The 22605-nt window shown below is 39.6% G+C and overlaps 1 protein-coding gene across 1 annotated transcript in view; it reads left to right on the forward strand.

Moving 5' to 3' along the window:
* Positions 1-22605, forward strand: part of LAMA2 (laminin subunit alpha 2) — a 586660-nt gene that overhangs the window by 519800 nt on the left and 44255 nt on the right. The window contains exons 49-54 of the mRNA XM_055309905.1: positions 2851-2975; positions 8105-8267; positions 8941-9085; positions 15643-15781; positions 17822-17833; positions 20622-20742. Coding sequence (XP_055165880.1) covers positions 2851-2975; positions 8105-8267; positions 8941-9085; positions 15643-15781; positions 17822-17833; positions 20622-20742 — 705 coding nt within the window. The remainder of the gene's footprint in view (positions 1-2850; positions 2976-8104; positions 8268-8940; positions 9086-15642; positions 15782-17821; positions 17834-20621; positions 20743-22605) is intronic.

Consider the following 22605-nt stretch of genomic DNA (forward strand, 5'->3'; position numbering starts at 1 on the left):
CCTTTGAATATCCAATCTGGAAACACCATGTTTTTAAGCCCGTGTGTGTTTACTTAAACAGTTGTTTTGCCCTTATCTGTGGCACCGATTTTTTTTATAGTCTTGTTTTAGTTGCCTCGAGAGCAAAGTGTTTTTTAAATATACCCCATTTTCTGAATCAGTTTATGATTTATTGATATGAAGTGCTATAAAGTTCAAACTCACATCTAATTAAAAGATTTATGAATACCTGGGGAAATATCATAGGAGCCATAAGCTTTCAAATCATGGTCTGATTTTTAAAGTTTTCAAGTTGCTCTTCTCCTCATTCTTCTAGAGCAATGCACTTAATATTCATAATTGCTTCATGACAGGTCCTTGTGCATTTCAAATTGCAAAGTGCCTGCATTTTAAAGAAGCTCATGTTGATTAAATGAAATTAGGTGTTGGAAAACGACCTGTAGGTGAGATACGAGAGCACAGCCAAATACGATGGATAATCCTGGGCTTGTCAGAATCATCCTGGGTTGAGATTAGTCAGAAAAAGTGAAAAGCCAGGGTGACCCCAAATTTATGAGAACTCAACCTTCACATAGAGTGAGGTTGTTTGATTTGCTTTGTGTATGAGATGTGACTCTAAAGTATTGGAATTGATTCTAAAACTACACACTAAAACCATCCTCATTTCTTAGAACCGCATATAAATGTACATGGTACCTAGTAATATATAGTCATATTGCCAACTTTCTCTCCTCCCTAGGAAGATAAATATAAGGGTAGCACAGAGTAGTATAAAAACCATGAATTTTGATATCAAATCCAAGTTAGATTCCCTGTTCTCTTCACTTACTAAAACATGACCTTAGGCAAGTCACTTAGCTACTTGGGCTTCAGTTTTCTCAACTAAAAAAGGGAGATAAAATGTCAGCCTTGCTTGGGGCGCCTGGGTGGCTCAGTTGGTTGAGCATCTTGAGCATCGACTCTTGATATCAGCTCAGATCCCCATCTCAGGGTCCTGAGATGGAGCCCCATAGCAGCAGGCTCTGTGTCAGCAGGGAGTCTGTTTGTCCCTCTGCCCCTTCCCCTTCTGGTGCACTCTCTCACTCTTTCTCTCAAATAAATAAATAAAATATTTAAAAACTTTTTTAAAAAATCTACCTTGTTTGCATGGTGAAGGATACAATAATAAACCTTTATAACATAGTATAGCCCCCTCTGATATGCTAAGTAATATTCTAAGTATCAGCTTACAACCCCAAAAGGAGATAATATCCTCCTCATTTTATAGTTAAGGAATTTGAGACAGAGAAGGGTTAAATGACTTGGCCAAGGTCTCACAGCAGGTAGTGGCAGAGCTGGAATTGGAACCAGGTTAACAGGCACAAAAACCCCCATTCTTCATCAACCCATTTCACCGCTACCATGAACAGTGAGCGATTAGGCACATAAAATTTACAACAAATGCCTAAGACGCAGTAGTCACACGTTAAATCACATCTTAAATAATTCTCATTATTACTCAGATGTTGCCAAGCATAAAGAAACTTTCTTCTGCCTGACTCAGGGTGAAAGAAAGCAAATGACTGGAATCTACAGAAAATCTTAATCAGTTTGGCCAAGAGTTTCTAAGGCTCCTGCTCTATCAGAATATGAACTAAAAGCTGAAAACAAGTAACTAAATCAACATGCTCATGAAAATGCAAAGAGGTAGGAAAAATACCCCAAGTCTAGCTTGTAGGACGCCAAGAAGGAAAAGCAAAAGGCTGTTAGAATTCACAAGTAGGGTAATCAACTGCCAGAAAATTAAAGGAGACTCCGAGTAGTAATGGAGAATTCCAGGGACCTTTCTGGTGTGGACATGAGTAACTGCGAGAAGCGGTCCCTCCACGTGGCCGCGGGCCTCCTCCCACGGCAACACAAAGAGGTTCGCTGGAGTCTGACCGAAATCTCTAACTACAAACGTTTAGCCACTCAGGGATCCTCTTCTTACATTTGTTCTAGAATCCAAACCTATCAAGTCACTTTTAGCCCTAGATCACTCAGATAATTGGGTGAGCCTTTGGCAAAGCATTTCCAAAGTTCTGGGCACCAGGATATAGAAGCTGTCTGTCATGTGGCACTGCCAAAAACCGAAAGAAATGGTTGTTTAAATTACAGCAAGTCTCTCATCTCATTCTCCTCCTCCATGACGCTGTTCTCTATCAAGCTTAAGACCTTTCCCCGTGAAAACAACATGGGTTTGTCATTCAACAAATATTTATCAAGCCCCAATAGGCTCTGTGCAGCGTTCACCAGCAGACAATCATGCTACTGTCCCTTCTTGTACAAATTCGCTGCTTCCCTTCAGTCTCCTATGTTGGAAACCTGCTTGGGTCTAGGAGGAAATGAAAAAGTGGAGACAGCACTATCATTATGCAATCTATGTGTGAGGGGTCCCCCTCTCTGTGGACAGTATGTGCCTCTTCTCAAGAGCTTTGGAGAGATGTCTCCTTAGTGGTGTACGAGCACTAACATGAACCCAGTACCCCCTCTGTGCCAGGCACTGAATGTGGTACCATAAATAAATTGCCCAATTTCATCCTAATAATCCCAACCTAGAGACAAGAAGATAGAATCTCAAAGTGGATAAGCAACTCACCTAAAGTCAGATGCTAAGAAGGGCTTCTTTATTCATGGCGATAAACTAGTGTAGCACAAAATAACCAGGATCTCTGCAAGGATGTGATACAGTGAAAAGATGAATATGTGCAAACCAAGAATATCAGAGTGGATAATAACTACTCCAGACTTTACTGGTAATAACTCTCATGGGCACACTGAGACTTCTTGTGAAATTCCAAATTCTAACAACTACCATGCCTCTCTCTGCAGAAGGCCGATGCTGTACGTGTGATTACATTCACAGGGTGTATGGGAGAAACATACTTTGACAGCAAACCTATAGGGTTGTGGAATTTCCGAGAAAAAGAAGGTGACTGCAAAGGATGTACTGTCAGGTGAGCTGAGATGAGGACTCCCCGAAGGTCTGGCCTGTGCGTTACAAAAACCTTTCATTTTTTTTTTTGCACAATATTCAATTATTGTGTGGATGAGATGGAGCTGGTTGGACGGGGTTACATCTGGAGGTGATTTACCATGAAGCTGATAAAAGGTCAGACCCTTTCACCCATCTGTACAGGCACCTCTCCAGGAGGTGCCCTGGCGGCACTTTACACATTTTGGTAAAATCTGCAGGGAAAGGTATTTCTCCTCAACCAAGTGAGATTGCTCTCTCTCCCCATTCTCACTCTCCTTCATGTCCAGAACCAGGAGGTTTTTCATGTCTGTGACTCTGCTGTCAACGTAATTTCTTGTTTTCTTAAAGAGAGTTCTCCCTGAGTTGATTAAGTTTCATGTGTCACAGAACCCGGACTCAATCCACCTGTTTGTAACAAAATATAGAACCCTAGTGCAGGTTTTATCTCTGACAGGATTTTCCAAATGACACATAGGGTACCGCATGTGTTTCAAGTGGAAACACACTGGACTTGAAGATTCTGCTTACGTGGAGAAGGGTAAGAAGGGACCGTGATAGACCAGGAGAAAGTGCCGTAATACACATCATCAATTACTCTATAGAGGTTAGAGTGTGGGACTCTAGAAATAGCTAACAAACAGACAGAGCATAGATAAAGAATCAATATGCTTCTAGAAACCTGAATAGAGGACATAAAACAATTAGCTAGAAGTGCAGGATTTCTCAGCATATGAATCTTGAGTTCAACTAATTAACTGAGCCTATTAAAACTATAAAAATTTAAACTAAATACATGGAAGCTTAATATACACACATAGCAACTCCAAATAATTAGGTGCTAAGTGGTTCATATTTTTTATTTCCAAGTTAAGGAGCCACATGCACATTGCCAGGACCCAAATTCCCCATCAGTGTAGCAGAGTGCACTTGACTTCCGGTTGTCACCTCCAGCTCTTTATTCATTTCTGTCATCATGGACTTGTCAGTGCAGCATTGAGGACCGTTTAAAAGACCAACCCCCCAAAAAATTAAATTAAAAAAATAAAATAAAATAGAAGACCAACCCATTCATAGTTTAGCATGGTTTGGTGAATAATCTTCAACAAAATCTAATATGGAATATTTTCTGTAAAATGTTCTCAATACAACAAGAACAAGGAGGTTCACATTAAATTCTTCTACTCATGGATTAACACCAACTTTTCCCTAAATATCTATTTGGTAAATCTATAAAAAGGATTTTCAAAAGCCTGTCATCAACAAAACACCTCAAGATTTAAATATCCATGCAGCAGTGCCTATAATGTGTTAAGACTACAACAGGCTAATTATAAATCCTGCAAAGATCTTGCACGTTAGTATATAAAGTATTATACAAATTAATATGGTTACAATAGTGCGTGTGGGTGTGTAGATACAAACACATACACACACATTTGTAGGATGCTTTTCTGGTGTTAGAGAGTCACACTCAGAACTTTCTGATACTGAGATGTATGCAGTCCAGTGCTGGCCATCAAGCAACTTACAGGCAGGAAGGGAGGAAAAGACAAACCCTGAAATAGTCAAAATGCGAGGGAGAATAAGAAATCCCTTTAAAGACACACTCGGAGTGTGCTCTGATTATTCACATAGGGTGAGAGCTGCTTCATGGTGGAGGGGACACTTGAGGGCGGCCTTGCTATGGGGTGAGACTCCAGAGGAGGAGCTGGCAGGTGGAAGGTGAAGCGCTTTCTAGTCTCAGGGACCTGTGAGAGCAAAGGTAGGAAAGCTGGAAAGCCAAAGCGTCTTTAGGAAGGGACAAAAAAGTCTGCCCTGCTTCACACGTGTGAATTCGCTGAGGCAAAGGGGAGAACGACGTGGTTAAGGTGCGGAAGTCACATAGATCCTTACACGGTTCTTCTCAATGCATAAAGGTCTTGCGCCACTAAGTAGAGGCAGCTGAGTGTAAAGTCCACCAGCATCGCTGAGTGAACCAAGCTCGAGGCCCCTGGATTCACAACGCAGCCTGCACGCAGTGCCTCTCCGCCTGCGAGCTTGCCCTGTGTTGGGCCAAGCATCCGAGTGCTCACTGCTCAGCTCTCCCACAGTCACTGTGCATTTTCACCACATCTGACACTCAGCACTGTCACCCCTTCCTTAAGCTCCTTGCTACCAAGTTCCCTTCACCTATTCCTTTTAAGGTAAAAGTTCTATATTTACTGGGGGGAAAAATCTTATTTAAATTCTATAGCATACCTTTTTGAATTATGCTAATATTTCAATCAAGATTGTTATTGTTTTTGTGAGTGCTCTGATTATAAAGTTGCATAAGTTTTGAGTGACCCGCACCCACCCTACTTTCCCATAAGCCTTGGTAGGTATGCAGAGGAATAATTTTTACAGAACTCCTGGTGTTTGTGGGGTTGTGTTCTTTTCAAGAGAACACATACCACATTTTAACGTAAAGGCCAATCATTCCAGTGCTGGAGCAGAAATGATTATATGAGGGAGATGTAAAAGATGAGGTGGTGAGACATAGACCAAGGATGTGCTGTAGATCCTAGAATGTCCATTTTAGAAATGTGCATTTATTCAGAAGTCAGAAGAAAGGATATAATTGTTGTTATTCTTTAGAAAGAGTTACTGCCGAGGCTATCAGAAAAGAAGTGTATCTTATTTTTCTTAAATTTCTAAAAATCACATTAAAATTAAAATAGAAACACTGCTGAAGTTTAATGTATTCAGCTCAACACAGACACAATGATGAAGTGTTAATGTACTAAGTAAACCCCAATATCCATCTAGTTCTGTAATGAACAAGTTACATGTGGACGAGTGTGGCTATTCCAGATCACATAATGAATCCTGAAGAACTTTACCAGACATCATGATTCAAAAGAGAAACAAAAAGCAAGTTAAGAAGCTTAGCAAATGTTAATTATTTTAAAAAAATAGTTTCTTTTCCTGGTAAAGGTACTCAGACATGAATGAGAACACTCTGGTATACTGTTAGATGTTGAAATATTATAGACTATCCCTGGAAGGATTCATTTTTCCCCAATCTCAAAGTCACCAGTTTAAAGTCGGACTTACCAGGGTTTGGCCGATGAGTTAAGGGAAGTAGGCTGATCTACATCTGTGTGTTTCACTGTTCTCAGCACAAAACCCTTCCCTGCAGATTTGCCTTTTGCTTGAATGGGAGAACCTTCTAAAGGGCTGGAGTAGGAACAGGCCTTAGAAATCATTCACTGATCTAAACCCTTTCATCTCAAGGTGACACCCGAAGGGTTAGTTGACTTGCAGCGGGGCTTCAGTGAGATTTCACATCAGACTCCAGGATACCTGCCGTCTACTCTGCTATTTCTTTTATTCATGTTGAAAGAATTGATAGATTAAGAACATAAAAAACATCAGGTATAAATACCCCAGAGTTCTCATAAAAAAAAGTGATATTTTTTTTTATTCCAATACTTATTTTGTGTAGTGAGATTTTTGTGTTTGTTTGTTTAAATTATAAGTAACATTGGGTCATGGGGTCACAAGTAACAAGATGTATTGGGTCAGAGCATCTAGGAAACTGTTAACAGCAATTCCCACAAGCCTTTCCAGGTTTGTCCATAATACTGTGACAGCATATAATGTAAATCCTAGTATTTGAGAACTTGAAAGGACTTCTTCTTGGTAGACTCTACACAACATTCTCTTATCTCTAAGGCGGTGATCCGGAAATTAATGGATTTGTCGTAATGATGAAGAAAGGCCAAGTCATAGCCAATTTATTCACTATCAGTTATACAGCTAATAGTCTGACTTAGTTCCTCAGACTTTCAGTTAGCACTTTGCAGGAACATTGAAAAGCATCTTTTAAGTTTACATTAGAAAAAAAAATTATGACATCATCTGATCTTATTCCAAATTAGATATAACTTATAATTACAAAGATCTGACCATGCTAGACACAGAATAAGACTCTTCCCTTCTTTTTGTCTTCAGTTTTATCTCTCTCTGGTCCAGGGTCAGAGAAAAGGCCAACTTGTCTAAAACGTGGAACAGTTCTTCCTTCAAGAACTTGTTAATGTTTGTAGGCTGTTACTTTCCTCTCTTAGCCAAGATTTCATGCAAATAATATTCTAGGCTCTTATTATTCTACAATGACATTACTGTAGTATTTCTCCATATCTCCTTTCTACCCTCAAGTTAATACAACACTCCAATTTCAGCAATTTAAATATATGCTAATATGCAGATATTTAGAGTTTAAAAAAGCCTCCACAACTTGAGACTTACTCTGTAACAACATCATTAGATAAATTGATTGATAGATGATAGATAACCTCATTTGAAAAAGAAATGCTTTTAAATGTTATAATCTTGTAAACAAGATTTATCTTTGATATTTCTTAATTATTCAACCAACATTGATTGACCATATGGTCTCTGTGGAACAATTTTCTATACTAAAATCTCCTTCACTCTACATATACTGTATTCTACTATGATCCGTGTACTGTGCTAGGTGCTGTGTTTGGGCCTGGCATAGAGCCTGGCCCATAATCTCTGGTTGGTCTCACAGAGCTTGCAATCTACTTGAAGAACACAGATAACCACCGAAATAGAGCCATCCTTTGACATCTTAATCTAATTTGTCCCAGAAAAATCTATTGGACAGCAGGCATTCACAGAGTAGGGCCCTTTTTTCTCCTTATGGCTTTTTTTCCTTATAACTCTAAATTTGTATCTTTTGACCACCTTCACTCATTGCACCCAAGCCCCTCTCATTATGCTATGTGAGACATGTAATAACACATTCTCATTTCAGTCCATCCAAACCCCCCCCAAAAAAAACCACCTGTTCACACCACTAAGACATACTTAATATACCAAGTATTTTAGTAGAACATAAAGGATTTAAAATATCAGTGCCTTAGTTATTGAACTCCAAATAAAGTCCAATTAAGGAGTGATTGCTACTTGGCACTAGAGATAGAGAGAAATGGAAGGATGAAAGATCTATTTGGTATAGTTCCTGTCCTATAATGCTCAGCATCTAGTCTCAGAAGATAATTTGCTGTACTGAATTCTGATGGACAAAACAGACGTTGATTCCTGTGAAATGTCTCTCTTCAGTCCTCAGGTAGAAGATAGTGAAGGGACTATTCAGTTTGACGGAGAAGGGTACGCCCTGGTCAGCCGCCCCATTCGCTGGTACCCCAACATCTCAACAGTCATGTTCAAGTTCAGGACATTTTCTTCAAGTGCTCTCCTGATGTACCTTGCTACACGAGACCTGGTAAAGACATGCCCGCTGATCTTCCATGATTAAAAGTTTGTTTGCCACTTTTCCATAGGATTCCAATACAATTATCAGTTATTGTTAGATTATCAATTATTATTCAAAAGATTCTCAGATGGCAGTGTGATAGCCAGAAGTAAATGATGCAGATAGTACTTACATATTTTCATCGATAAATTCAATTACAGATGCAATTTTATTATTATTTATTATCAGTACACTCCCCATATAATCCCTTAAGAGAAGCATCCGGTAAAGATTCCTCCAGGATGGAATCATGTGGCAACATGTGTCTTCTTCTAAAGACCTAAGTTGAAAGGTGGCTCTAAATGTCCTCATTGTTTTTTCCAGGTTAATATGTCTCAGTAAATTCTTCCAGGGAACTACCTTTTAGTTGGATTAATATCCTTTCAAAGGAATCTCCTTTATTCTCCTGTCCAAGGAGATGTACTAGTAATTTGGTTGTGACTACTTGTACCATAACATCACACCCACAAACATTCGCAAAGTGGTAACACCAGTTCGATTTCCCAAGTGAATGTCACTTACACATCAACACACGCAGTGACTTAGCCATAGGCCCTGTTATAAACCCCCACTCACAAAAAAAAGTAAATACTCCTATTTCTCTGTGTACTGAATCACTGGTGTATTTTTACTCTATTGATAGAAAGATTTCATGAGTGTAGAGCTGACTGATGGGCATGTAAAAGTCAGCTATGATCTGGGCTCAGGAATGGCTTCTGTGGTCAGCAATCAAAACCATAATGACGGGAAATGGAAATCCTTCACCCTGTCAAGAATTCAGAAACAAGGTGAGTTTCTATCATAATAATGGACTGTGAGCCTTGATCATGCTATCCAGCACTCCTGTGTCCCTAATCATATGGAGGACCATCTATAATTTTAGGTACTCACAAATTCTGTGAAAAATGCAGATAGTCATTTCTTTGGCTTAGATTATAGGTGACTTGGTTTACACATGACTGATTGAAGAGCCAAATGGTTCTCTGTCATTTTCTTTGGAAACTGAGAGCTTAATTTGAAAGCATAACACTGTCTTCCAACTTGTAAAAATTAAATCCTGTACCAGGTCTGAAAAGGTTGGGTGCTTTGCTTTTCTTTCCTTCTTGTTTTACCAAGATGTGGCCGTTAGTGTGACCCACCATGGAATTTGTGGGGGCAGAAGAGCACAGCAGCCAGGTCTTTGCTTTTTAAAAATGCCATACATGTATGTGTGCAGGTAAGGAATTGAAAAATAATCATGTAACATTTTTATAGTCCAGGAGCTCTCGAAAAATATACTCACAAACACTATTTCATTTGCTGAGATAAGCAGGTGTTTGTTCTGGCGTTAGCGAAAGGGAAACGTGGGCTCAAGCTTACCTGTGGTCTACGGGGAATATACATAAGATCTCATGACCACGGCAGAAATCCAAGTCTGTTGGGTCTTAGTGCTGCTACTGTCATTTCAGTGAAGTTCCCCTAGTTCTGTGCACGATAGGATTACCAGTATCTGCAAATGAAATTTGATACTTCCGTTTATAAAATCAAACCTAATTACTTTTGACCATGCTGGTGTGACAATTGATGAGAATTTCAGTTTAACTTTGCACCGCCCTTCACTTCCTGCCTTGAACACATCTGGCAAGCACCCACTAAGCTATGCGCCACATCTGAGTGATGCCTGGGGCAGGTCCCTGCCTTCAAGGAACGTGCAGTCTAGTGGGGAAGATAGACAAGTAAATCAATCAACGGTGAGAGGATAGAAAGCTAGTGGCTGCATCAAGATAGGTATAGTAGGTTGGGAACCTCAGGAAAGAGATGCTGAAGTCACTCAGAGAGGTCAGCTCCCGGGGAAGGGCCTGAGGCATCAGCAGGAGGTGAGGACTTCACTAGATAGACAAGGAGGTGAAAGTTGTGTGAAAGCCGGGAGGCCTCAGAGAGCATCATACATCACACATCATCGTACGCCATTTTCCACTTGCTCCTCCTTGAACATGGAGGCCTGGAGAAACCCTTCGGTTTGAACCAACACTGGTTAGTGCTACATGAGTCACAGTGCTGTGTTACACATCACCTTGTAAGGGAGGCACACGTGCATTTGTGTAGTACCTAAGAAAAACATTTAACCCTGTTTGACCCAACATTTCCCAAACTTCTACAATCACCAAAATCTTTCCATTCCTGCAAGGCTAAGAGTCTGCTGAACACACTTTGGGAAATGCTTTAATGTCCAGGAGCAAGAAATTTCCCATCCCTTTCTGCGTCCTTCTAGCTTCTAGCCTAATTAAGAATCAAGTTGACATAGGACTAGAAAAACAGGACAAAATCAAATTTTGTACATGCAGGGAATAGACACACACACACACACACGGGAATTCCAAAATCAGTCAGGCAAAATGAGGTATCCAGGTCGTTTTGAACTCAGAAGAGGGGAGTAGTCTGGGACTTCAAAGGGAAGAATGCAATTTATAGGAAGATAAAAACAACAACAAAAAAGGTAAATGGTAAATAAGTTTGTGTTGAGTCACTCAGAAACAATGGACAAAGGGGACTTTGATCGTACAGGCCTTGCCAGGTTCCTCCCATGTGCCACCCCTGGTTCACCATATCGTGATCTCGCTCTTCCTTGAGCAGGTCTTCTATCTAAATTCTTAGGCATTTGCGGGGGGGGGGGGGGATTAAAGGGCTCTTCCTGAATCTGCTGGCCTTTTTATTGCCCATTTTCCCCCCAAGTTTTTATTTAAACCTAACTAGTTAACAGGTAGTGCATATTAGTTTCAGGGGTAAGATTCAGTGATTCATCACTTACCTACAAGACCTGGGGTCCATTACAGTAAGTGCCCACCTTAATCCCCATCACCTATTTAACCCATCCATACCCCTACACACACCTCCCCTCCAGGAACCATCAGATTATTCTCTATAGTTAAGAATCTGTTTCTTGGTTTGCCTCTTTCCCTGCCCCTGCCCCCCACCCCATATTCATTTTGTTTCTTGAATTCCAGGTATAAGTGAAATCATATGCTATTCATCTTTCTCTGACTCATTTCACTTAGCACAATCCTCTCTAGCTCCATCCACGTTGTTGCAAATGGTTTTGATTATTTTTTAATTCAAATTCATCTTGTCAGAGTGGCCCACCTGGGGGTAGCCTGCCCTTAGCCCCCAGTAACTGCAAGTAAATCCATTGTTAACATAGATGAATGCTGGCAAAAAATTATCTGATGAGGCTAGAGAGGTAACAGAGCCAGTTCATGAAAGGCCTTGTGAACAAAGCTAATGAGTTTCAACTTTATCCTGAAAGCTGTAGGGAACTACTAAGAGTTTTAGCCAAGGCTGTGACACCATCAGATTTATGCTTTAGTAAAGTTCCCTTAGATAACTTTGGAGGGTAGATTTATGACCATTTCAGGGCTGCTGAAGTCTGTAGTAAACCAAGTGAAGAGCGAGGAGAAGGAAATCATGAGAATGGAGAGGAAGGAGTAGAATTGAAAGATATTAAGCGTTTTACAATCAAGGAGCTTTGTGATATATTCAATGTGAAGGATAAGTGTTTTAAAAGGGAGGGGTATCAAGAATAATTTCTTTTTTTTTCCTTAAATAACAACAATGTTTTAGTGCCTTTTACCAAGCTATTGGATATAAAAAGACAATAGGTTTTCTAGAGATGCTGAGCTTTATTTTGGACATATTGTATAAAAGGCACTCTTACTCTCTTTAGCAGCCTAGGGAAGTTGTGTAATTGGCAAGCAATCAGTTGTGTGTACCTGAGCTTCAGCAGAGCCGTAGGGGAGATGGACAGCTTGGAATCATTATTATGCCATTAATAGTTGTAGCTGAACAGAGATGAGAAAAACCAAGCAGTCATCTCTCGAGTGAGATGATGCAAAGCCCTGGAGCAAACAGCAGTATTGAAGGGGGCATAGTAGAGGCAAAGCCCACAAAGGAGGCCGAAAAGAAATATTCAGAGAAAGAAGAAATGAGGAAGATAAATTTTCAGAAGATCAAACTGAAGGCAGTGTGACCAGTTAGGTTCAAGAATAGTCCAGGCGGGAGATGAATGATGGCTTGAAATAAGAGTTACCATGGGCTTTGACGCTAGGGAAATGCAGAAGAAATCCACAGCGTGATAGCACCACACAGTTATCAGAACACCAGCAGTTAAAAAGACTGAGCATACCCAGGGCTGGCAAGGACGTGGAGCAAGTGGAATTCTTGCACACCTGCCCGATAAGGATGGAAAATGTACAGCCGCACTGGAAAGCAGGCTCGCAGTTTCTTAACAGGTTAAATATGTGCCTATGATGCGAACCAGCCCTTCCACTCCCACGCATTCACCCCAGACAGCTGAAGCATATATCCATACAAAGACCTTGTACCAGAGTGTCTACAGCACCTTTATGGGTGACGCTCAAAAAAAACAAAAACAAAAATAACTAGAACATCTATTAACAGGTTGACAGATATGCAGATTGTTGTGTATGCTCACAATGGAATAGTATGTAGCAATACAAAATAATGACTATTAATATGCACACAAAACGGATGAGTATCAAATATTCTTAGTGAAAGAAGGCAGATGTAAAGGAATACGTTTATGTAAAGTATATAGAAAATACAAATGAACTGATAGAGCAGACGGAGGCAATGGAGAATGAGGTTGTGTAGGGAGGCAGAAGGACGAGGGATATTGAAGAAGCATAAGGAAACTTTTGGGGGCTGGATATGTTTGGTTTTTTTGAATGCGGTAATGGTTTCATGGATGTACACATATGTAAAAAATCGTTAAATTGTATCCTTTCAACATAGGCGACTTAAACTATGTCAATTATAGTTTGGTAAAAAAAAACGTTTTAAGAAGATAGGGTAGATATTAGTGTTGTTTAGGAGATAAAATTAGCAGGGCTGTTGACTGATGAGATGTGGAACGGTGAAAGGACAGTCAAGATGAGTCTCTAATTTAGGAGACTGGGTAGGGGGATCATGGTGCCACCAAATAAATAATGTGGATTTGGGTATAGAAAGATAACCATTTCAATCTGGAATATATTTTGTTTGAATTTTATCTGAGAAGATATACCGATGATGGTGTCTCACCTGTTGGATGTGGGTTTCCAGGCAACAATCAGGTCCAGGCATATATATTTCTGAGTTGTCAACATATAGTAAGTAGATATAAACTGGGAGGTTGCCTGGATAGCTAAAATCCAAGAAGTAGCCAAATGAAGACACATTAGGGAACATAACACTTCAGAAGTGCTCAAAGAGATAAGTCACGGAGAAGGAGATTGAGGATGAGGTTGCTTTAAAGTACAAGACAGAGAGGCTGGCATTATGAAAGCCAAAAGAGGATATTTCCTAGAAGGAAGGGAATGTTCACAACCTCAAATACTGCATAGACATGGATTAAGATAAGGACCAAAAGCCCCCACCGAGTTTGGACACGGGGAGGTCCCTGTGGATTTGAGCAAGATGAGACTCCACGGAGTAGTGGGAGACGGATGCAAATAGACCTTCCTTTCCATGACCAGATTAGCTGTTTTGTGTGAGTTCAGTTAGAAGAACCACAGCCACCTCCAGAGATGTGCCATTCCCCTCAAGTGCACCGCTAGAGACACAAGGTGGAGAACAGTCATTTCGATTTTCACCGAATAAGAGAAGAAAGGAATCACCAAGTAACAATTCATTTACAAGAACTCAGCATTGATTATAAGACTTCCCAAGCCCCTACTCTTGGTCTAGCATTTAATAAGACCCTTATTTCCCTGCTTACCCATAAATGATGTCTGAACTCATCAACTCTGAAATTTTATGTGAATAGCTATTCTGGAAGGGAAAGAAATAGGGCAGGAAATAAAAGCAAGTGTTAGCATTTCCTAGCAGAACCCACTTCACTGCTATCACTGCTATCACTCAGGAAGGGGAGAGGAAAGCCCTTCCTTTAACTCAGTAAAAATATGCCACCCTGTGTCTCGCCACTGGAGTTAACGCTTGGGCCAGTGAGTTTCAATTCAATGTATTTCTGCTCTTTAATCAGTTTTTCTTAGAATGGTTTCTAAAAATGCATATATTCGCTCAGGGAAAAGGGAGAAAACTACCTCCAGTCGCTGGCTTGCCTGCAAGAGAGAAGCAACATCTCATTTTCACAGACACCATTAAAATCTGCACCGGATCGGTAGAAAGAGGCTATTTCCATGTTCCAGTCAACAGCTCCTTATGAAAACTTCTTTGCTGATCTGGATAAAAAGGAATATGAATGAAAAAGTCTTGAAAATGGTTTTATAATTTTTTTGAATTTTAGCCACCGGTCCGGTCAATAAGATATGTGCATGTAAAATTAATGTCTGTATGAAAGTAATTAATTTTTTAAATCTTGACTTGCTAAGTATTTTTAATAGGATGATTATTTAACAGGTGTTTCTTTTTTGTTTTTACAAAGCTCTACTTTGAGGATTTGAGGTATTCATTGCTTTGGTATTTTATTTTGGTCATTTTTTAATAAGCTAATTATGTTTAAGAAACTTTCTACCGATTATGGTGGAATTTTTTTGAGTTTGATATTTTTCTTTGTTTCTCCAAGAACACTATTCTAAAAGATGGTGTGTTAAGGGAAAATAATAATGCTCCGTGGTTAAATAAATTTGGGAAATACTTTTTTTGCTCTATGTCCCCCTGTGGGAACATTACATTGAATATTAATTAGTATGTTGAAAGATCTGGGCAGTCATAAAATTAAAATATATGTTTAATTTTGCTTAACCCAATGTTTGTCATATTTATTTGAACCAGGAACGTCCAGGAAACTAGCATTCCAAAGAATAAACCTTTAGAAATACCTGTATAATCCACCAGTTCAAATAGCCATTTTCAGATCCTTGCTAATTCAGATCCGCTAAGGATCCGCTAATTCAGGCAAAGATTCAGAGGCCAAATCTCTCATGATAATAAACTGATGCCTCAATGTGCATCGAGGGTCCAAAATATGGAAAGCGGTTGAAGGCTGGGCCTAAACAAATATTAATGGTGAGAAGCACATAATTCAGAAAGAGCGCAGCCTGGCTCTTCAAAATGAAGGGGAGAAAATCAATGAGATAAGGGGTTCCTGTCGGCTTTCTGAACAAAACAGTTTAAACAGAGAAGAGCCTCTCCTTTCTTTTGTCTGGCTGTTATTTTTATGCCCTTTTTGTAGATAATCATTTATTTTATCAGTGTCACTGCTTCTGCAGTTATTAAATAGACATGTGTAGTACAGATGCTTGAGGAAGTCAATGTTAATTTGAGAATGAGAGTAAGTTTATATTGAAGTAACAGCAGTGATACGGATGTGGCTGGTCTTGCTCATCTAAGCCTTTTCTTTCCTTTACAGCCAACATATCAATCGTAGATATAGATACTAACCAGGAGGAGAACATAGCGACTTCATCTTCTGGAAACAACTTTGGCCTTGACTTGAAAGCAGATGACAAAATATATTTTGGTGGTCTGCCAACACTGAGGAACTTGAGGTAATTCAGTGTGTATTTAGAGCTAAGGATTAAGTTTTAATTAAATGGCCACTCTGTTCACTCGAGTTCTGAAGTTTAATTACAACAGGAATGTCACATAACCTTTAGTTGCAGAAAGGCTTAATTAAAAAAAAAATCATGTTACATGTTAGAACAACACCTGGATTTAGAAACCCAAGGATTAATTTGATATCTCTGTTGAAGGGATGGATGGAAATCACTATTTCCCTCATATTCACCTGATGAAAAGAATCATAAAAGTAATTAAAGGTAGAGACTAGAGTTGCATGTGCATCTTGTAATTGCCTTTTTCTTGCATAGTAACTGGAGATAATGGCAGGCTGACACTGCTTAGTGTTCTAAAAATCAGTCAGTGTTCCAGGATACTGTGAGGATAACCTAGTTTATTGCTAAGCATTAGCGTGTTAATGGTATGTTGGAGCTTTTCCGTATGCCTAATGCTAAAGCTATATTAGGAATTCTCGTGCCTGTGCCAACATTTTTTTTAGATTTCACATATGTTTTTTTAGATAGCAGGATGGGGAGATATAATTAGCTCATAGTTTAGTTCAAAAAATAAATGCCAGCAACCAAAAAAATCTCAGAAAATATTTCATATGGTATTTAATTAATGTACTGCTTGTTGTAAAACATCTCATAAGAAATAAAAGTTATAAAGCACTTGATGCTCAATAAATGTTAATTGAATTTAACTAGAATGGAATGAATCGATTTGGTTAAACCATGAGAGTTTACTACAAATACAGACTACTGTCTTTTAGAGTTTCGTTGAGTTAGTTTTTAGTTGTTAGAAACGTCCTATCTCGGTTGTTTCTACTCTAAAAAGACACACCATGATTGGAGGTAATCTCAGAATAATTGAAAAGTTAGTTGTTCTCCTATTTTCCAGATGAGTGGAGTGCACATACCTCATTTTAGGATAGCTAGCATACAGACTGGGTTTTACTCTTCTCCATGTACCTAAACCCATAGACCAGGCAACTAACTTCCAGTCTTTCAAGGGTTTAAGTTAATATGTTTCATGGGGCACATAAACCAGCTCTGCATTCATCCACGTTATAATGGACTTGTGGCAGGAATGTAAACCTAAAGTATCTGGTCAGAAAAATCATTGCAGATCAAATGCATTTGAATAGTGATGTAGTGATGACTCAAAAATCTATTTATTCAGTCAACAAGTGTCTGTTGAGCACCTACTCTGTGTCAGACACCATAGAAATACTAAGGATCCAACAGTTGCTTAAGTCTAGGATTTGTTTTGCAAGATCATTAAGTAAATTCCCTATAAGTGAATTGAATATAGCCAAAGTAAGGCTATGGAGGCATGGCTTTATCTATTCTAGCGATGACTCTCTTTTAATGATCATAAAGTGATTTTTAGGAATTATCTGCAAAAGTATGTATGTTAACCAAGTTGAGACGGGTTTATGTATTAGTTTTCAGACTACATACCTAATGAGTCTGTATTGCTAAGATGCTTTTACTTGCACAGTACAGCATTTTACAATATTTCTATGGCACATATTCCAATATAATCTTTAGACACATATCTGTGACTAAGCAAGGACCCATGCATTCATAGTTGGCTGTTATTTTGCCCACAGACAGGATCTTAATATGATAAAGTTCAAGCGATGAGGTAAAGTATTTTTACATGTGTTAAATGTAAGCTCATTGAGAGGCAATATTTATCAGCTACTCATGAATACTATGGCATAGTAACGTTTGTGCATTTTCCCATTCATAAGATAGATTAAAATTAGTATTTTAAATTTAGACATCAAAATAAAAATGTCCCAAGAGAGCAGTGTGGAAAATGGTCATCTTTGGATTCTAATTTCACTGTGGCCAAGAGCATATGTCAGTTTTCTGTTCTGTGGGTTTTGCTACATTCCCTTCCTCCTAAGATCCTTGTGAGATGCTTTTTTAGAAGACTTAGGAATAAAGTTTATTGTTTTACTAAATGAAAATGCAATTATAAGTAAATTGTGTTTGTTTTTTCTCTTCCCTTTGACCTAGTATGAAAGCAAGGTAAAATTTAAATTATGCATTATGCATGCCTTCTTCGAGTGCATGGGTTGGGTAAGTGTGGCTTCTTAGATAAAGCGGTGGTGCAGAAGCAGAGCAGCACCTACGCGGCTTTATTCATACATTTCATAAGCAAGTACTGCTGCATTCTGAGTTCTCATGCTATCCCTTACTTACAAAGATGCAGCTGCTCACCCACCGGGAACTGGGCTGCAATTGCCCTTATTTCACCCGCCATGAGACAGATTGGCTCTGCTTATTTTTCCAGCTGCCCGCGCACAGTGGCCCCCGGTGCACATACACAGCAGCACACACGCCAAGGGCAGCCGGTCAGGCTCAGGGGCCCCTGTAGGTCTGGGGAACAGAGCAAAGCAGTCTGAAGGGTTGAACCCCGGACTCCGATCTCCATAGCACCATGCTGTCTGCTGAACCATCGCTCCCAAATGCTCACCACACTGCCTTGCTGCTTTTTGCAAGCCTGCAGATACGCAAGCGTGTACAGGGCCCTTGCACCTCTTTGCAAAGCTGCTTATTATCATTGTGTTGATACAGAATTATCTGTGAAGCCAGATAAAAGACACCTCTGGAAATACTATATTTAAAAACAAGTGTTTGCCTTAATGGTGAAGAAGCTTGTGGACAGCCTCCCTCACTTCCCAGGAGCATTTTAATTGCCGTTTGCAGAAAGGCATCAGTATGAGAGCTATGAGCAGCAGGTCTCTGTACGTGGCTGATGATACCCCAGAGATGTGCGCAGCCTGGCACACTCTGGCCAGAGCCTGGTGCTTTGGTATCGCAGAGCCTAGCTAGGCCATCTTTCTGGAAAGGAGCTACTATGGCTGAACTTATCCAAGGCATTTTTAAAGCAAAGGCCAGACTGCTAATAGCAGAAAGTGGAATATGTGGAAATGAAAGTATATACAAAAAGCAAAATCCGAGTTGTTTTGTCACAATAGAGTGATGAGCCGAGTTGTGCTGTTTGCTGAGACGGCTCAAAGGCAAAGGCTGGCTTTTGGTGGAAATGTATAGACCCCTGGAGTGACACTGTGTGGCTTCGTAATGCTGCCTTTGAGGCCAATAGAGGAAGCAGGGGCTTGTGGTTACCATCAGGAGTCTGATCACCATACGTGATTGCTTATCGCCCATGCTCTTCCTTGCGTTGAGCCTGCTACAGCATTGTGTTTTGAGATAGTTCACTGTATATCCATGAAACAGTGAAGTACATGACTTCTAGAGGTGATTTACTTCATTGATAAGACCTCTGAAGAAATGGCGCTAAATCCATCCTCCTCTAAAGGAAGATGAACACTCAGAAGGAAATCCACCAGTTCCCTTCACTTTATAAACAATATTATAAACAAGATCCTCACCCTCCAGTTGGGTATGTCCTTTGTAATAACCAACTGACTGAAGAGAAAGAGAAGACATTGGGAATAAGGGGAAATGAAGAAAGAAATGAAGTGACTCCAGAAAGAAAGAGAGAAAGGAACAAATACTTGGCATGACATACATCACCTGATACACATACAGGATCTGATTTCTGTTCCCACCTCTTTTTCCTCATTCCATGTGTTTTATTGAGGCAAAAAAATGGAATCCGGGCATCATGGGACCACGAGGAGAGAATTAATCACTATCCTAATAGTATTTTGGTGTTGATTAGACAGGTATTACCGGTGCTTATTAACACCAAAAAAAGTATTATGATTTTTTAACCCAATAGACCTGGACTGTTCCATATGGTAGCCATTAGGCACAGTGAATAGTTAACTTTTAATTACATAAAATGACAATGTTCAGCTTCTCATTGGCCTGAGCTTCATTTCAAGGGTCAGTAGCCATATGTGACACGTAACTATCGATTTGGACAGAATATTTCCATCTCCGTGGAAAGTTCTATTGGACGGTGTTGCTATCAACTAAATAAACAAGTACCCTCACTGACATTTTACCAGCTTCTGTTTATTGAGCACCTACTGAGTGCTATGCTAGCATCTTCATCTTTTTCTAAGAAGTAATGAATAAAAAGTAAACATTCAAATGCTATTTTGGGGGTATAGAAGCCATCTTCAACCTTATTGGAAAAAATTACGTTTTTTACCTTTGGCCGCTTTATTTTGTTATTGCTCCAAAATACAATAAGGACTTTGGGGTCAATCTGTAAATCCAACGTTGCAGCATTTTTTTTTTTTTTACTATGTAATCCAAAAGAATGTTTCTTAGGCTTTGTTTCTGTTAAAAGCTTTAAAGAGCATACAATATTTTCTTAATCTTTGGCTACCCTTAATCCCCCCGCAAAAAAGCCTCAATGACAAAAATGTTTTCTTCTCAAAATAAATGAGTACAGATATCTTCCCCTAAATTTTGAGCAAGTTTTTTTTTTTTTTTACTTTTTTGGTATATAGTTTTATCATGCTGCCTATACATTTGTCTACTCTTTGGTACCAAAAAAAAAAAAAACACATTCCACTACACATATGAAGCCCTTAAGAAATCAGTTAATTCCTGGACCTTGAATTTAAAGGCTGTGGTGAGATTAATTTAAAAGAGAGCAAGAAAAACTGCATAAAGATTCTTTCTACAGGATGAGGGTAACATCCGTGTAACCCAACCAGGAGATAGTGGAGGCAGAGTCTGCTGAGCATGTGTGTGCACCTGTGACGGTTTGAGGGACACCTGCCTGCCCGTGTGTCAGCCTGCCCCACGTGGCTTGCACCCTGTAATCACAAACACTGTACTGCCATTTCCCTGAAGGTCACACTTTTTTGTTTTCCATGTAACTTTTCAACAGACCAGAAGTAAATTTGAAGAGATATTCCGGCTGCCTCAAGGATATCGAAATTTCCAGAACTCCATATAACATCCTCAGCAGTCCTGATTATGTTGGTGTTACCAAGGGGTGTTCACTAGAGGTTAGTTTGGTTTTTTAATGGCTCCCTAAATGCTTCCATACCTGATTTCACTTACGTAGTTTTGGTGCTCTTGTTAACCTATTTTAGATTCCCAGGGACCCTAGTCTTAGCTATGCTTAAATAACAAAGCAAGGTTGAAGCACGTCCATAAATCACCACAGTCACATAAACGTAGGCAACGGTATGATTGAACACTCAAAATTGTGAACCAATTCCCCACGTGTGTAACACTTCATAACATGTATTTTTAATATTAATCTCTTTTCTGGTTCTTTCCTCCTTTCCAGTACTGCTTTTCCCCTTTCCTCGTTCTTGTCATCTATTTTAGACTTATGTCCTCTTCAGGTATTACATATAGCTTTGTTCAGCATCCCTAAGTTTTTTTTCCAGAATATACTAGGAATTTACACAAATAACAAGCAACCACATACACCATAAACATTAGTGCTTAGCATCTTGTCTATCGTTTGAAAGTCAAACCTCCTTGTCTTTGAAAATGGCACCGATTAGGAACCATCCACCAAGACCATCTTTGGCAGGACTGCGAAGTCCCCTGCTACTGGGCGTCTTCAGACCTTTTCTTTGTTGCAGAAGCAGCCCCCTTGTTCCGTTGAACCCCTCTGCCCCGACTCTTCACTAGGGGCTGACTCATAGGAGACAGAACACAGCTCTGCTCTCTTAATGTCTATAAGGAAGAGTCAACAGTCATTAGGAAATAGTAGCAAGAAGTTTACGGGCATCCTAAAAACAAGAAGTTTGGGTTTAAAAAAAAAAACAATGTTAAATGCATCATGCTTATAAAATTTTGATTACACTGATATGATACAACTGTTCATTTTAGCTGTTTTCTCCACTGTAATAATTCTAAGGCATGGTTGTAGGATTCAGGGAAGTGAAGGGAGGAGGAGGAGAAAGAAAAAGCGAATCCATCCCTGTGACATGAGATTTAAAGACTGGAACAGAACTTTTAGGGTCTTCATCATTAGAGGCTCCAATTTGGAATTAGCCATAGATATCCATCATGAGATGCTTGGGAATAAAGGAAATACAGCATGGAAACTCGAAGGATCCATGCTGACTTCTTTAAGAAAGTTTTACTGAGAGTTTTAATCTTCCAAAGCCTAACTCTCATCCATGTCCAAAAGATATATACACGAGGATGGAAAACTGTCCAGAAAATGAATAACCTGTATATGTGAAAATGCTAATTCTGTAAAGGTACTTTTCAGTCACCAGGAATTATTTTACAACTGAAATACGAGGCAGAAATGATGTGAAAATAAATATTGAAAAGTCTGCGCAGTACTTTTATCTGAACTATCCAAAAGTCTATGATTTGAAAATTGGAAAAGAAAATAGAAGATACATTTTACAACACTTATGTCACTTAACTGGGCCCGAAACACGGTGGGGAAAAAATATTCTGCGTTAGAGGATGCCTTGCTTTTACTCCAGTAAAATCCGGGACTTGTAAAATGAGCATTTTAAGCACTCAAAATGCCCGACTACATGGGCTTGCTTCCTAGCGCCTTCATGCAGTGAAATCCTCCTGCCATTAAAAGTGATGATAAGATCTGTGTTCTGGGATCCCTGGGTGGCGCAGCGGTTTGGCGCTTGCCTTTGGCCCAGGGCGCGATCCTGGAGACCCAGGATCGAATCCCACGTCAGGCTCCCGGTGCATGGAGCCTGCTTCTCCCTCTGCCTATGTCTCTGCCTCTCTCTCTATCTCTCTGTGACTATCATAAATAAATAAAAATTTAAAAAAAATTAAAAAAAAAAAGATCTGTGTTCTGAGAGAGGTATCTCCCACATATGTGGTGAAAAAAAAAAGAATTTACAGAAGAATGTGCCTACCGGGGTTTC

This window comes from Nyctereutes procyonoides, unplaced genomic scaffold (assembly GCF_905146905.1).
Source record: "Nyctereutes procyonoides isolate TBG_1078 unplaced genomic scaffold, NYPRO_anot_genome, whole genome shotgun sequence".
NCBI lineage: Eukaryota > Metazoa > Chordata > Mammalia > Carnivora > Canidae > Nyctereutes > Nyctereutes procyonoides.